Source organism: Morchella importuna, assembly GCF_003444635.1.
Source record: "Morchella importuna strain M04M26 chromosome Unknown Morimp01GS030, whole genome shotgun sequence".
Classification (NCBI taxonomy): domain Eukaryota; kingdom Fungi; phylum Ascomycota; class Pezizomycetes; order Pezizales; family Morchellaceae; genus Morchella; species Morchella importuna.
In genome coordinates, this window is record NW_025763427.1 from 479,142 (window position 1) to 493,280 (window position 14,139).

The following is a 14,139-nucleotide window of genomic DNA, read 5'->3' on the forward strand; positions in this document are numbered from 1 at the left end:
GCCCACCACACACCAGTTTCTAGAATTGCGGTGGAGTAGCATCACACCCGAGTGTTATCTGTACTCTATAGCGGTCTAGTTGGTGGTCGTATAGGGCCGCAGAGGGTTGATGAATGACTACATCTCCCGCCTTGATTATATATGAATGCTGTGTAGAGAGAGAGAGAGAGTACGACGGTTTCTCCCTATCTGGCTGGCTTCGGTTTCGGCCAACCTGACTTCGGTTTCTGCCTGCTGCTTGACTTGGGCGACGTACACTACATGTACTTGCTGTGAGTGGTATATTGAGATTGACTGACCCGGAGGAGACCACGTTGAGTCAATGTGTTGCATTATAGCGCAGACCTTGAGCGGCGCAAGGGACGAGTGAACGTTATCAAGATGGCTAAATATCAGAACACGAGTTCTAGTGCTTACGACAGAAACCTAACCCTATAATCAATCTAGAATACGCAGTACCAAGAAGGCAGAATCAGGCATCCTACTCCACGAAGGATCAGGCAGATTCAAGCAGATCCCACATGGTAAAGCGCTCACCAATCAGTCCATTCCTACAGCTTACCTGTACTCATCCCACACTATGTGTCATCATAGCCTTCGCCCAAACACCGCAATCACAACCCATCACTCGCCCCATAATTGCAATCCCGCCTAAAACCCTAATCGTGAACTGCCACAACACCGCCGCCCCCCCCGGGACGACTCAGTTTTCTATCAAGTCCACAAAAAAAAGGCATCCAGGCTGTGTGCGTGTGTCCCAGTTAGTGGTCAGTCACAGTGTCCACGCATGTACGTACGCGTCCCTGCCGCCAGTCCCGTTCATTATATATTTTATTTTTAAGGATCGCTCACAGTAGGAAAAATAAATAAAGGGCCGTTTCAAAACAACAGCTTAAATTCGAGCCGCATACACAAGGGGGAGAATTAAAGGGCAATTGAGCAATGCCGGGTTTAGCCCTTGGGGTGTTGCACCACCGCTACCAAGAAATCCTTAGCTACTGTTCCTGGCGGTTGCAGCTGGGGAAGAGGAAATGACCAGGGGGGGGGAGCGCCGCCCTCACTCACACGAAACATCCTTCACCGAGGTTCGTGGCAATGGAGGCAAACACTCGCACTGGGACGACGAGTGAGGTATGGAAATAGGGGATTGGAATGCGGCATCATCATCCCTTTATTTTTTCTTTTCCTTTGCCATGCACAATGGGAGTCGCTTTTCTTTCAGATTTTCAACCCGCTTTGTCGTTAAGGGCGCATGTAGGCGAGCAGCGAATGCTATCGGATGCGGGAGGCTCAGACCAGACGGATTCTGTCATTATGCGTAGTGTAGGTACTCGATCGAGTCGTCATCAGCATGGCCGTTGAAGGAAAAAAAATGGTTCGCAACAGCGCAGAACAAACAAACAAAAATGTAGGAGGATCTGAATCCGATCTGGCCTGGGACTGGGGTAGAGTGCTCTCAGCCACGATATTCGCAAGTGAACTTGCATTTAGATGTGTGGGGATTTCTCCTTGGAAAAATCTGGGGGTGCCAAAAAAGAGACCTGTAATTATTTATATCCCAAACGACGAGGGCGAGGGCGCAGAGAGGCACGAAGAAAGAAAAAAAAATCATGACATACACACTTCCCACAGAAGCTTCGGAGACTGTCCCGAGAGCGAGCTGTTGATATGCACACACACAGACATAGAGTAACGGTGACCCACGATGGCGTTTAGTCAGCCACGTTGGAGAGCTTGATTCCCGATTTGATTTTAGAAGGCACCTTGACAGGCAGGCAGAAGCCCCGATGGGCCCTGAAAAAAGGATAGGGCATGAACTTTGAATAGAAGCACCTGGGGGGGGGGGGGGGTTGTCGACAGGCACAGGCAGGTGGCCCAAGCTCGTGAGTGGAAGGAGGCTGGAATCATGTAGTTGAGGACACCAAGTACATGTACTGCTGAACTGTAGCGCGTGCCATGACCACATATCCACCCAACGGGACCTCATGATTATAGATGGTGGATGCTATACATGTACAAGTTGTGATCCGAACTCAACCGGACATCATCGAGCTTGACAATTTGATTGATCGAGACAGGAAAAAGGTACCTACAGCAGAATATATTACCCACACGTACGCTGCAGCAATAGAGTGGACCTCATCGACCTATATGTATGTAGTTTGCCGAGACAGGAACCCCTCCATCGTTGCTTCTTCCATCCATCCATCTTCTCACATCCACCCCCCCCCCCGTCATATCCATCACATCGATAGGATACCAAAGGTGGCAGAAAGCAGGTGACCCACCGGCCCTAAATCCCAACCCTCAAACGACCTCCTCCGTCCCACCGACATCACCGCAGCTGCGGGTCCACTCACCCCCCATTTCACACAAACCTCCTCCTCCCCCATCACTTCAACTACAGAACTACTACATATCAGTCTTCCTCATCCTCTTATTGTCCAGTAGCCCGTCTACAGCTGGGCCCTTTCTACTAATCGTATTACTTGTTTTTCCCCTTCTATCAACTATTTACTTGTATTCGGATGTTCTTGTTCTAGGAACAAAGACAAACAAACCTAAACAGCGAGACTAGAGCATCACCCCCCGCCATATTCATCGGCCGGCTACGATACAGCACCCATCTAATAGACCGAACTAACTGCCCTTCTCCTCCTCATACCTGACCACACGAAGCGCCAAAGAAGCCCCATTTCTCATATACAGGTGGAAAGTCTCTTAGTAGGCACGTCTCGGCCGTCGCCGCCATCATGGGCAACGTGAGTGGGAAGCTCGAGGATGGGCCAACTTTGTATTTAAGTGATCAATTTAGACGTATGCACCCCGGGTTTATCTCTCTTCTCTTGCGGTTTGTCGCTTTGTCTCTTTCTCTTTTTTTTTTTCTTTTCAGACACAACCGCATGCGAACATCTTTCCTATCTGCGCAACACACCGCTGACCGTTTGTTGCCGCTGCGATTTTTTTTGCTTGCTCTTGTTGGGGTCTCACAGTGTCAATTGCATCTCTGGTGATTACAAATGCGCGCCAGAGAATTGTTTTGAAGATTGGGCCAAACTCGTTCCCGTCCACGAAAATTACCGCAAAGAAGGATCTGGGCGATGAGTCGTTGGTGGAGTTCGTACAGGTCCGAGAAAATAAAACCTCCCTCGAGCTTATACTCTCGTAGGCAGTCCCATGTGTGGTGTGCGTTTCTGACTCGTAGAGTTTTTAGGATCCGGACCCACAATCTCAAACTCCGTTATTATTAAAGCTATCCAATGAAGACGACCTCTTCTTTAACTTCAAGTTTAACATAAGGCAGCGAGGGGATCCCGCCAAGGGAACAGTTGCCGACACAAACATTAGTGGGCTGACGTTTGCTATCGCATCTAATGGCAGAGATCTCGAGAACCTTGTTACCCGGGAGTTCCACGCAGACCCGAACCTACACAAGAACCCTAATGTCAACCTGATAGGCGATTTCTGCACCGAGGGTTCTAACTCAATAGAGTTCGAGTGGAAGTGGAGGTGGAGACCCCCACAAGGCGCCGAGGAGCGGAGAGGTGTTGGGTGGAGGAACACTTGTAGTGTATGGATCAGTTGCCTTTCCCACAAAGCGTGCACTGCCGAAGAAGCTAATTGAAGGTGCTCAGTTCTTGGAATATGACCAACGAGCACACAAGCTGTCGACCTTGGCCCAGTTTTCATTTTGGGTCCAAAGTAAGCACATATCGCCCCCCTCCTCCCATAAACAGTCGATTCAAACATGGATACTAATATTTTTCTTTTCTTTTCCTAATTCTAGACGCACCAAGATTCTGTCCCCCTTCGCCGCTACCTGGTTCGGAATTCACCGTCGGTTTTCCGCCGAGGTTGCGAACTATCTCTGGCAATTCTCCAGAGTTCAGGGCTAACGAGAACTCGCCTGACGAGCCGCCATCTCCGCTAATAGATACATTCGATGGCTCAACACTCGCCTCACTTACGCCTGCGCCTTCGGTCAAGGTAGATAATTGCCCGCGACCGGTAGACAGCGCGATGGCGGAAGATGGACCGCTGTTTAGGGCTACAATCAAGAGTCTCGAGCAGAAAACTGGGACCCTGCGAACAAAGATGAAGAAGGTGTTGAAGAGGGCGGAGCAGGCCCGTCAAGCACAGACGTTCTGCAATGACGCGGTCAGCGGGTTTATGGACGCTCTGCGGGACGCAGCTAGTTCAGGGAATGCTTCTGGTATTCAGCCGGCGTTGGATCATTACTTTGAGCGCACGTATCGGGAGATTTTGCTATTTGAGAGGCAGAATGAAGCAAGTCTTCAGAAATTGATTATCGACCCTCTAACAAGGCTGTATAACATTGATATCAAGCAGGCAGAAGCCAAGAAGAAGGACTTTGAGGAGGAAAGTAGGGATTATTACAACTACGTCAGCAGGTACCTGGGTATCCGAAACGACTCGGCAAAGGAGAAGAAGAAGCTCGACAGCGAGACAAAGTACCAGAGTAAACGCAAGAACTTTGAGCTGAAGAGATTCGACTATTGCACGTTCATGCAGGATTTGCATGGTGGGAGGAAGGAGCAGGAGGTCCTTTCACAGCTTACTAAATTCGCGGATGCACAGGCAAAGAGCTATCTAGCCACCGCCAAGAGAGTACAGGAGCTCATGCCGCAGCTGGAAGCATTGAGCTTCGAGGTGAAGGAGTCGGAGAAGGAGTTTCAGGTTCAGAGGACGGAGCGCGAGGAGCGAAGGCGGGTTTTGGAGAAGAGTGATAAGAATTATACTGAGCCTGACAGTGTTCCCCCGTTTATTCCACCTCCGGTGATGACTACCTCTAACTCGCTTTATTACGGATCAACTCCCGGTGATATACTTGGTCACAATAAGGGATTTGAGAAATTGGGTGTAGGTACCAGCAGTGTCAGGGCGGTGTCCTCCGGTAGCGAGACAGGGCCAGAGGGTAGCATGTCTCCACCACAACCAGGGCATGGTCATGGACTTACAGCGAACTCCACGTCTTCACTACTGAGCTCTCCGAGCCAAAGCAGCAAGTTCAAAGGTATACGAGATCTTCAGGAGAAGGAGTACACTGGACTCGGAGTTACCAATGGTGAATCTGAGCGCCGTAAGGAGGGTCTACTCTGGGCCCTCAGTAGGCCCGGTAGTCATGCGGACCCCAAAGGCCTAAACAAACAAGCATGGCATAAGTATGTATACCAACTCAACCCATTGTCGGCAATGACTGACCACAACCCAAGATATTGGGTGGTTCTGGCTGGAGGACAGCTATATGAATATTCAAACTGGAAGCAGAAGTTGGATCTCCACAACGACCCCATAAATCTCAAGATGGCATCGGTACGCGAAGCACGGAATTCGGATAGACGCTTTTGCTTCGAAGTCGTCACGCCACAGTATAAGCGTGTTTACCAGGCAACTTCAGAGGATGATATGAACACCTGGATAGGAGCTGTTAATAATGCAGTAAAGAGTACTATTGAGGGTAGCGGGTCTGTACGGAATTTCGACACCTCCCACGTCGAAAGCAACGACGGCCCCGATAAGCTCAAGAATATTCAAACTGCACTGACCGGGAAGGCGCCGCATTACCACCACTCGGTGCACGGCACCAACCCAATGTCGTACTCTAATTCTGCAAATAATAGTGTTTATAGACGCACCACCGTTGGTGCAAGGCCGATTAACCCGAGGCGTAATAGTAGTAATTTTGGTGAGGATCCGGAGAAGCTGCTGCAGATGGTGCGGGAGGCGGATCCGTGCAACAGCAGCTGTGCGGATTGTGGTAGTCAGGTCAAGACGGAGTGGGTTTCAATCAATTTGGGCATAGTCTTGTGCATAGGTATGTGTTCCCGGAGTGTGTTGCGTAGCTGCATTCGTCTCATCTTACCTTTTTTTTGCGTGTGTGTATAGAATGCAGTGGTCTTCATCGCTCCCTCGGAACCCACATCTCGAAAGTTCGCTCACTCACACTCGACGTCACGTCGTTTACCCCGGACTTGATTGAGCTTCTTTGCCAAATCGGAAACAAGGTCTCAAACTCCGTCTGGGAGGCCAGGCTGGATCCAAACCAGCGACCCGACCCTAGATCGTCCAGAGAGACACGTCTTAAGTTTATCACATCGAAATACGTTGATCGTGCATGGGTCCAGCCTCTTTCGCCGACACTCTCGCAGTTTGCGTCGCCAGATGAATCCGTTCTTGACGCTGTCAAGAGAAATGATATTGCTGGCTGCCTCTATGCGCTCGCTCTTCATGGAAGCCCGAATACTGTTGACCCAGCCACATCGATCCATGCGATATTCCTCGCCCTCTTTGCGGCCGACCCGCAGTCTACCTCAAGCAACGAGCTATCACCTGGCCCCTCCAGCCCCCCTCTCAACCCAGTAACATTCCCCGTCGCCGAGCTTCTCTTGCAGAACGGCGGAGAGATTCCCTTCCCCTACCAGCGGGCGGCCTAAGCATGGCAGCCAAGAACTACCTAGCCGTGAAGACCGCCAAGCGGACTCCAGTGACTCAGAGCAACAGCGATGCGTCGCGACTCAACACGGAGAAGTATGAGAGCAACACGAGCCTGAGCATGGGCAGTGGGACGTCGAGCATGCGCGAGCGCCAGCAGAAGGAGAAGGAGAGGCTGCAGAAGAGGGTTTCGACGGGAGCGAGGCTGCATAGAGCGCCGCAGTTGGACCGATAGAAATGATTTGCAATTGGGCCCGCGATGCGAAGGGGGGAATGGACTTTGGGACCTATGGAGTAGTTGATGGATGATTTATTTGAAACTTGTTTTTTTCTTTTCTTTATTAAGTGTCTGAGATGTTTTAGCTTTTCTCTTTTCTCTTTTTTCTGCTTCTACATGGTTTTTTTCCGGCTCAAGAGAGGTCGGAGGAACATGGATTAATTAGGGTTATGACGCATTGTATCGGGGGTTTGCTTTTTGTGTGCGTTTTTGTATCAAGTATTATTTTTTTTCTTTCTTGTCGGGATGTCTCTTTAGTTGTCGGGTTTAGGGAAGGGAGTAGGTAGGATATGTGATTGACGGGACATGATCAGAGGCCTAGGCTGGTAAAGACACGGACTACGGATACGGACACGCACAACGGACGCGGATGGAGCAGGAGGAGGCCGTTGGGAAACCGTTGTTGTTGTTTCTTGCTTATATGCAAACTTGAAAATCCTATCAGAGTCGAGATACATTTTTATACATTCTTGTGGTAGCTAGTCTAGTCAATAACTTTTATGTGTGTATTATTCGGTAATTTTTTTTTCTTTCTATTATTTTCTTTCTGTTTCTACCTCTTTTTTTTTCTTTCTTCCTTTCTAGCTCCCCTACCCGCTTTTTTTTTATTATTTTGTTTACTTATGGGGAGGAAGATTGGAGTGGGAATTATACCCCTACCCGCTGTATCTTCGCTCTTGCCTCTGTTTTATGGTCTGGTCTGGCCTCTCTGCACAAACACAGATTCGAGGTGGTGTTGTCCGTGCCGGGGGGTAAGGAGGGGAGGGAGAAACTTAATGTGCGACGATAATGGAATTCACGGCCGATTGTGTTTATGGAGGAATAAGAAGAAGCTCAAAGGATACTCAAAGGACAAGAAAGAAGGGTGGAAATATGGAGACAGAAACGGAACAGAAATTGTGTCAAGTTTATATATGCACGCACTGCGCAACGCAGTATAAGTATATGAATTCAAATATTACGGCCATGTCTCCAGATCTTTCATACACATTCACGTCCAAAGGAACCCCTACTGTACTATAAAAGAATACATGTATGTACCGAAAAACCTAAGCCTGCACCTGAATGGCGCCCTCACCATTGAATAGAATACAGCAGGCATCAACCCCATAGCTATGCTACACTAAAGCAGACGCCGAGACGGAGTGACCTTGGCCCAGAGAATCTCTTTATCCCTCTAGATGTTATCTGCAATCAATGGCGGGAGAGAGAGATCTTTACAATCTGCTCTGGCAGCCATTGTGCGAGCAACAGGCAACCCAACCCGTCACGACCCATCACTCGCACCCACCCAACACACCAGGGTTAGGGTCCCCAACACTCTCCTTTCTCTCCCGGTAGCAAGAAACCGTACCCATCTCGCCCACATCACCCCCTATCCAGCAATCAAGAAACTCTGCTCATTCCATAAACCATCCCATATCCTCCCCCACCTCATTTACCCTCCCTCCTTCCCTCCGACATCCCAACCCTAACCCTGTCCAAAGCTCCTGCCTATTTCTCTCGCGCAGGAGCTCCGAGGACCCCAGCACGGGCCAGGGTTTAGGGATGACGGACCGTGGCAGGTAGAGTACATACTCTCGGTACTGTAGAGTAGGTACATATTCTGGGTTGGTGGAATGGCCCTTTTGATGGAGGGGAGGTTTTCCTTGCTTTGGAGGACTTGTAGTATTGGGGGTTGGATTGACATTTCAGCCCAGATTTATATAAACGGTGCACGTGGGAGTCGTGGTGTATTGGGTAAGTAATTGAAGAGGGAGGAACTGGAGGTATAGCTTTTGATTAGTTCCCGCCTTCCCCGTCCGGGTTGGGTTCTCGGTATTTAACTTAGTGGTTTTGATTTAAGGATTCATGTTTATTTGGTAAGATGAGAAGGATAAAATATCATAGCATCATTAATTTTAGCCTGATTAATACTTTGAAGGATACAATATCCTAATCTAACTATTGCTATATACCATACAGCTACGAGGAGCTACAAACTAGCTACGTAGCTCTAGCTAAGTAGCTCTAGCTACATAGCTGACAAACACCGAGCTCAATCATAATCAACCCACTATTTGTCTCCGACCTCACATTCACATGCGCGCGCGATAATCACTGACTTTATGTATTGAAAGCAAGCGCAAACCCATCTGATCCTTCTGTAATCGGACCGTGCCAGTGCTTTTCGGTACCCATCAACCCGACATCGTCGATCAAGCTTTTGAAACATTCCCCCGCCTCCCCCAGCTGCTACAAAGAAGCCGTTGCAGAATCGGAGTAGCGGTGCGTTGGAACCGTTCGTACATAGAATTCACCCATGACCTCCTACTATGGGGCAATGGAACGAAGCTTTTTTCACAGCCAAAGTGACTCAATGATTGGAAAAGCTCTCAGATATATCTCCTATAATGGGTTTTGGAGTTCATTATAAAACCCGTTAGTGCCAGCTTCCTCACAGATACCTCAGATAGTAGGTTAGTTAGTAAATCCACCTACGGAGCCTATCATATCATGAAGTTCCCCACCACTCTCATCGCGCTCGCCGCGCTCATCCCCACCGCACTCTCCCTCGTTGCCTTCCCCGGCGCCGAAGGCTTCGGCGCGCTCTCCACCGGCGGCCGCGGCGGCCCCGTCTACGTCGTCACCAACCTCAACGACAGCGGCACAGGCTCACTCCGCGACGCCATCAGCGTCTCCAACCGTACCATCGTCTTCGCCGTCGGCGGCGTGATCAACATCAACAGCCGCCTCGTATTCCTCAGCCGGCAGACAATCGCCGGGCAGACAGCACCCGGCGGCGGGATTACCGTCTACGGCGATGGCGTGAGTTTCTCAAATGCGGACCACGTGATTGTGCGGTACATAAGGTTCCGCATGGGGAGCGGGGGCACCAGCGGGAAGGATGCGGTGGGGATTGCGGAGGGGCATGATATGATCTTTGACCATGTGTCGGTGAGCTGGGGCCGCGACGAGAATTTCAGTATTAGCGGAAATGAGGCAATCAACATCACGATTCAGAACTCGATGATCGCTATGGGGCTGCAGACCCATTCGTGCGGCGGGTTGATACAGACGGATGGTGGGGTGAGTATCATAAGAACACTGTATGTGGATAATCACACCCGGAACCCGAAGGTGAAAGGTGTCAACGAGGTAAGGTTTCCTCTCCTTGTGTGGAAGGAAGCCCAATCGATCTAACGGTGCAAAGTTCATCAACAATGTCGTCTATAACTGGGGAGGCGGAGGCGGATACATCCTCGGTGACTCTGACGGCGCATCTTGTAAGTCCCGCTCATACCCGCCGGCCGGCCCGCACAGTCCATACTAACCCGACACCCCGCAGACGCAAACATCATCAACAACCTCTTCATTTCCGGGCCATCGACGACCATTGCCCCGTTTACACGCGGAAACCTCAACTTCCACGTTTATGCGGCCAACAACTACCAGGACCTCAACGCAGACGGCGTCCTCAACCCAACACTCATCCCCGAGAGCGAGTACACGACCGTCGACTTTGTGACCAGTAGATACAACTACCCCACCGTCGCCACCGTGCTGACGCCCACCACTGACCTCTTCAATGCGATTGTTGCGGGCGCGGGAGCGAGCAAGGTGCGTGACAGCGTGGATGAACGGTACATCACGGAGCTCAAGAGCTTGGGTACGTTGGGGCAGATCCTGACGAATGAGAACACCTCGCCGTTTTCGGGGGCCGGGACTGTTGCAGCGGGGACGGCGCCAGTGGACACTGATGGGGTGAGTAAATCTTCCTAGATGTTGCGAAATTATTGTTTTCGACTATTGGGCGGATAAGTGTTGTTGTGGGTTGCATTGATAGTGACGACGATACTGATTGTGGTTTTGTATATTTTTAGGACGGCATGCCTGATGCGTGGGAATCGGCGAATGGCCTGAACCCCGCAGTCAATGATGCTGCTGGGTACAAGTTTGGGAATGGATACACGAACATCGAGAATTATATCAATTCGCTCGTGTAAGATTTCCATCCATTCACGATCCGGGCAACTCTTAAGGCAAAGGCACACTGCTGCTGTGTTTTTTCTTTTGTGGCTTGATTGATGAGTTGGCGGCAAAAATCGGGATACAAATGATACTATTAGATATTGTATCATTATGTAGGCTACCTACTCTAGCAAGTTGTAAATAAAAACAAATAAAAAAGAGCGATAACGCAGACTTACGGTAACTGTGAATGTCTCAAAATCTAGCCTTGAAAGTGCAAGTGAAGGAAGTCCAGATCACAGTCCCTCACTCGTGTGGGACAGTCGTTAACCGGCCAATAGTAGAGCATTTAGCGATCCTGGTCCAAGATTGCAGGTTCATCCCCAACTCAGCTGAGGGCTATCTAGTCGTAGAGTAAGTAGATTGTTTACCCCCGAGCAAGTCATTTCTGATATGAACTCTCACATAATTATATAATGCTCCCTAGGTATCATGGGGACACGCAACAGATCGTATGTTCTAGGCTCTTTCAAGAGCTATTTCCCGTACCTAAAATAGAGCAAAAACACGAGATTCCGGACGAACGCATACGTCGTCAGATAGGTAGGTAGCTTTCCAACCCACGCTGTTGGCAATTTGTTGTATCCACTTGAGTAGATACATGTAGTTTACGAGTAAGGCGATCGACTACTCGATAACGGGACGGGGCATTCCTACAGAAGGATGAATGATGAGAATAGAAGAATCTACTCTAAGACACATGCAGTCTTATACCCGTTCTACCCTTGTGTCCTATGCCCGCTCATGCCAGATACGCGCAGCCGCCAATTATATTAGTCATCGATAGGCATGGCATTCGAAAACGCGTGTATGATCTTTAAGAGCTCGCAGAACATAGCGATCCTTTCTCTGCTCCTCTAGTAAAACGCGTAAGCTGTACTCGTCGTCATTCGGAGCAGAGAGCAGAGGTACAGCCACTCTGCAAAAGTGTTCGTGATTCCGATTTCGGAGTGAGACATTTCTCCATATGTAACCACGGCGGACCATCAAGAACCCCCCAAGTGAAGACTTTCCCAGTGACCAATGGCGCCCAAATTAATGAAGAATAAGATCAATGACCTATCTTCTTTTTATACGTAGTCACAAACTATATTATATATTTTTCGTTGTTTGAATCTCAACTTTAATTTAATAACATCAGTATTACGGGTGCGCCACACTGCGCACTGACATTAAAACCATATCACGAACACTTTTGATGAGTGGCTGTAGGTAAAGCGAGTATGTGAGTATGTTTCCCCCTCTGCTTTACTCACATACTCTAGATCATATTTCTCTCCTTTAATTCTATGGAGTATTATTACTTCGTTTTCGGTCGGATATTGACCGCATAGTTGACCGGCCAACCAACATCCTTCCTTCCCTCACCTCCTTCTCTCCGCGATCATCCAGCCATCGTTATTTCATATCGACGGTTGTCTGTCAGTTACTCAGAATATAGTTGTTGAGCCGGACACGGCCGGCGCTCATGAAGATCTTCCACCGTCATGACCATCATGATCAACAGGAGCAGCGTTTTAAAAATAATAAATTCCGCATTCTTGGCAGCTAAATCGGACAACCCCCCCCCCACCCTTTAAACATTTCTTCAGCCTTATTTGTCTCGTCCCAGCCTTGGCGCACAATGCCATTTCGAAGGTTCCTGTCTGGAGGGTAGATCCATAGTGACTCCTGTAACATCCATACCTGTCCAAGAAGAATGAAAATCTCACTAGAACTTAGCCTTTCTCCGAAGTCCCTACCTGTCGTGCATGCGGGTTTTTCAGTGGTCGAAGGGTCCCAACTCTCCCGCAAAGATCAACACGCATGCCGCCGTCACGAAACTCTTGTGAACGGGCTTGCGTCGTAAGCGAAATTGGGCCCAGCCAGCAGGGCACTCTAGAGTACTCTAGAGTAGTAATTGATTGCTCCATCGACCATCGACTAGAGTAGCAGCTACTCGTACATGGGAAGGATAAACAAAAGTCGATACGAGCTTGTTTTCCCCCCAAGGTCCAGATTGTAACGTAGCACACGATAAACAACGGCCTGTCCAGACAGCTCGGAGAGAGGGAAAGAGGATGAATTCCGTATTACCGTACGCGCTCGCTTCGCTCATCGTAATAATATTTTATCTCACGATAGCCAGCCGGGCTTACTGAGATGTGAGATTCATCATTCATGCGGTGATATCAAATTGCACAACCCGACCAGGGCCGCTGCCAAAAGGGCAACAATTATGCAGGGAGACTGGCTAGACTTGTTTGCGATCACCCCAAAAGGGGTCCCTACCCTACCTCCGCATATGCAAATTATTAAAAATCCGCTCAAGGGGGAAACAAAGGGTTAGGGGATATGGTTTCCCTCCTTCGTTCAACCAACCAGTTTGGTTTTCCATTTCGCATCTCATCACAGCGATAAGACACTTGCACCAAAAAGGCCATTTCAGCCAATCAGGACCTTTAGCCTGGGTGAGTGCCCAGCCTTCCACTTTGAATATTGGAAGGACAGGGAATGCCGGGTTTTGCATGGATGGTCGTCCTCTTCTTCGAGAATATTTTTACTTTTTCTGTTTTCTTTGCTTGTTGCGTTCTTTCAGGTTCCTGGCTGGTTTCGATTCGATTCAGCCGGCAGAGCCTTCCTGCCGTAGCAGAAGCAGCCACATCCACCACCAGCCTTCAAGACTTGTGTTTGCTTGCCTGCTAACAAAGGAAATCACACCGAAATTCGTGGTGGTGTGCCACTACTAAGTTAGAGTAACAACTCTTTTCTTTTCTGCCTCTCGATCTGCGGTCTTGCCGGCTCCAGTACCACCACCACCTGTCTTTTCTCGATAAAATTCTATTTTAAGCACCCTACTCTAGAGTAGAGTGCTTTACTTTCCGGCTCATAAACCGGGTTGCCTTAGCAGTAGGTAACACTGAACAGGAGAGATTTGAATTTCGAATTTCGCGCTTTTAGAATATAGCAGTTGGATGGTGATAGTATCATGCAGCGAGGTCCAGATCAAGCTCCGAGTAATCCCATAGTAAAAAAGTAAGCCTTTTTTGCATTTTGCCTAGGTATTCGACGAGTCGTGCAGCACTTCCAATCTGCCTGCCTACCTGTAAGCGACAAGACAGGACATGACAAGACAGAACCAGAGAGATGAGATGCCACCCTTCACCTGAATTTCAGGTTGCAGTTGCATGCGCATGTATGAGAGTGTGTGTGGCAACCAACCACGAGCTTCCATGATCCCATCCCAGCCCATATCCACTGGGCAAGCTGGCCGGGGACTTCCCTGCAGCCACAGCTAGCAATTGCCCATCTTCAATTCAGTGGGGGTTCCCCATCCCTCTCCATCAGGAAGGGGAGGGCTGCCGCGTGTGTTTGGCTGCTCGAGGTTTCCAGATAGATCCTTCCTGTAAGGCAAGGTT

At 49.3% G+C, this 14,139-nt stretch overlaps 4 protein-coding genes across 4 annotated transcripts; 3 read left to right on the forward strand and 1 right to left on the reverse strand.

Annotated features, from left to right (window-relative positions):
* Nucleotides 1-892: 892 nt before the first annotated feature.
* Nucleotides 893-1,686, reverse strand: LAJ45_08595 (uncharacterized protein; the record flags this gene model as incomplete). The annotated part of the gene is made up of 4 exons (XM_046118145.1): nucleotides 893-977; nucleotides 1,066-1,114; nucleotides 1,399-1,440; nucleotides 1,620-1,686. 4 exons carry the CDS (start codon nucleotides 1,684-1,686, stop codon nucleotides 893-895), a joined length of 243 nt encoding a protein of 80 aa, XP_045968743.1.
* A 1,067-nt stretch (nucleotides 1,687-2,753) lies between these two features.
* On the forward strand, nucleotides 2,754-6,455 carry LAJ45_08596 (uncharacterized protein; the record flags this gene model as incomplete). Its single annotated transcript, XM_046118146.1, has 7 exons — nucleotides 2,754-2,817; nucleotides 2,994-3,127; nucleotides 3,215-3,571; nucleotides 3,636-3,702; nucleotides 3,788-5,183; nucleotides 5,235-5,836; nucleotides 5,908-6,455. 7 exons carry the CDS (start codon nucleotides 2,754-2,756, stop codon nucleotides 6,453-6,455), a joined length of 3,168 nt encoding a protein of 1,055 aa, XP_045968744.1.
* A 2-nt stretch (nucleotides 6,456-6,457) lies between these two features.
* On the forward strand, nucleotides 6,458-6,688 carry LAJ45_08597 (uncharacterized protein; the record flags this gene model as incomplete). The annotated part of the gene is made up of 1 exon (XM_046118147.1): nucleotides 6,458-6,688. One exon carries the CDS (start codon nucleotides 6,458-6,460, stop codon nucleotides 6,686-6,688), a length of 231 nt encoding a protein of 76 aa, XP_045968745.1.
* A 2,538-nt stretch (nucleotides 6,689-9,226) lies between these two features.
* LAJ45_08598 (uncharacterized protein) lies at nucleotides 9,227-10,716 on the forward strand (the record flags this gene model as incomplete). Its single annotated transcript, XM_046118148.1, has 5 exons — nucleotides 9,227-9,667; nucleotides 9,734-9,868; nucleotides 9,924-9,996; nucleotides 10,059-10,474; nucleotides 10,594-10,716. The coding sequence occupies 5 exons, from the start codon at nucleotides 9,227-9,229 to the stop codon at nucleotides 10,714-10,716; spliced, it is 1,188 nt and encodes a 395-aa protein (XP_045968746.1).
* Nucleotides 10,717-14,139: the final 3,423 nt, after the last annotated feature.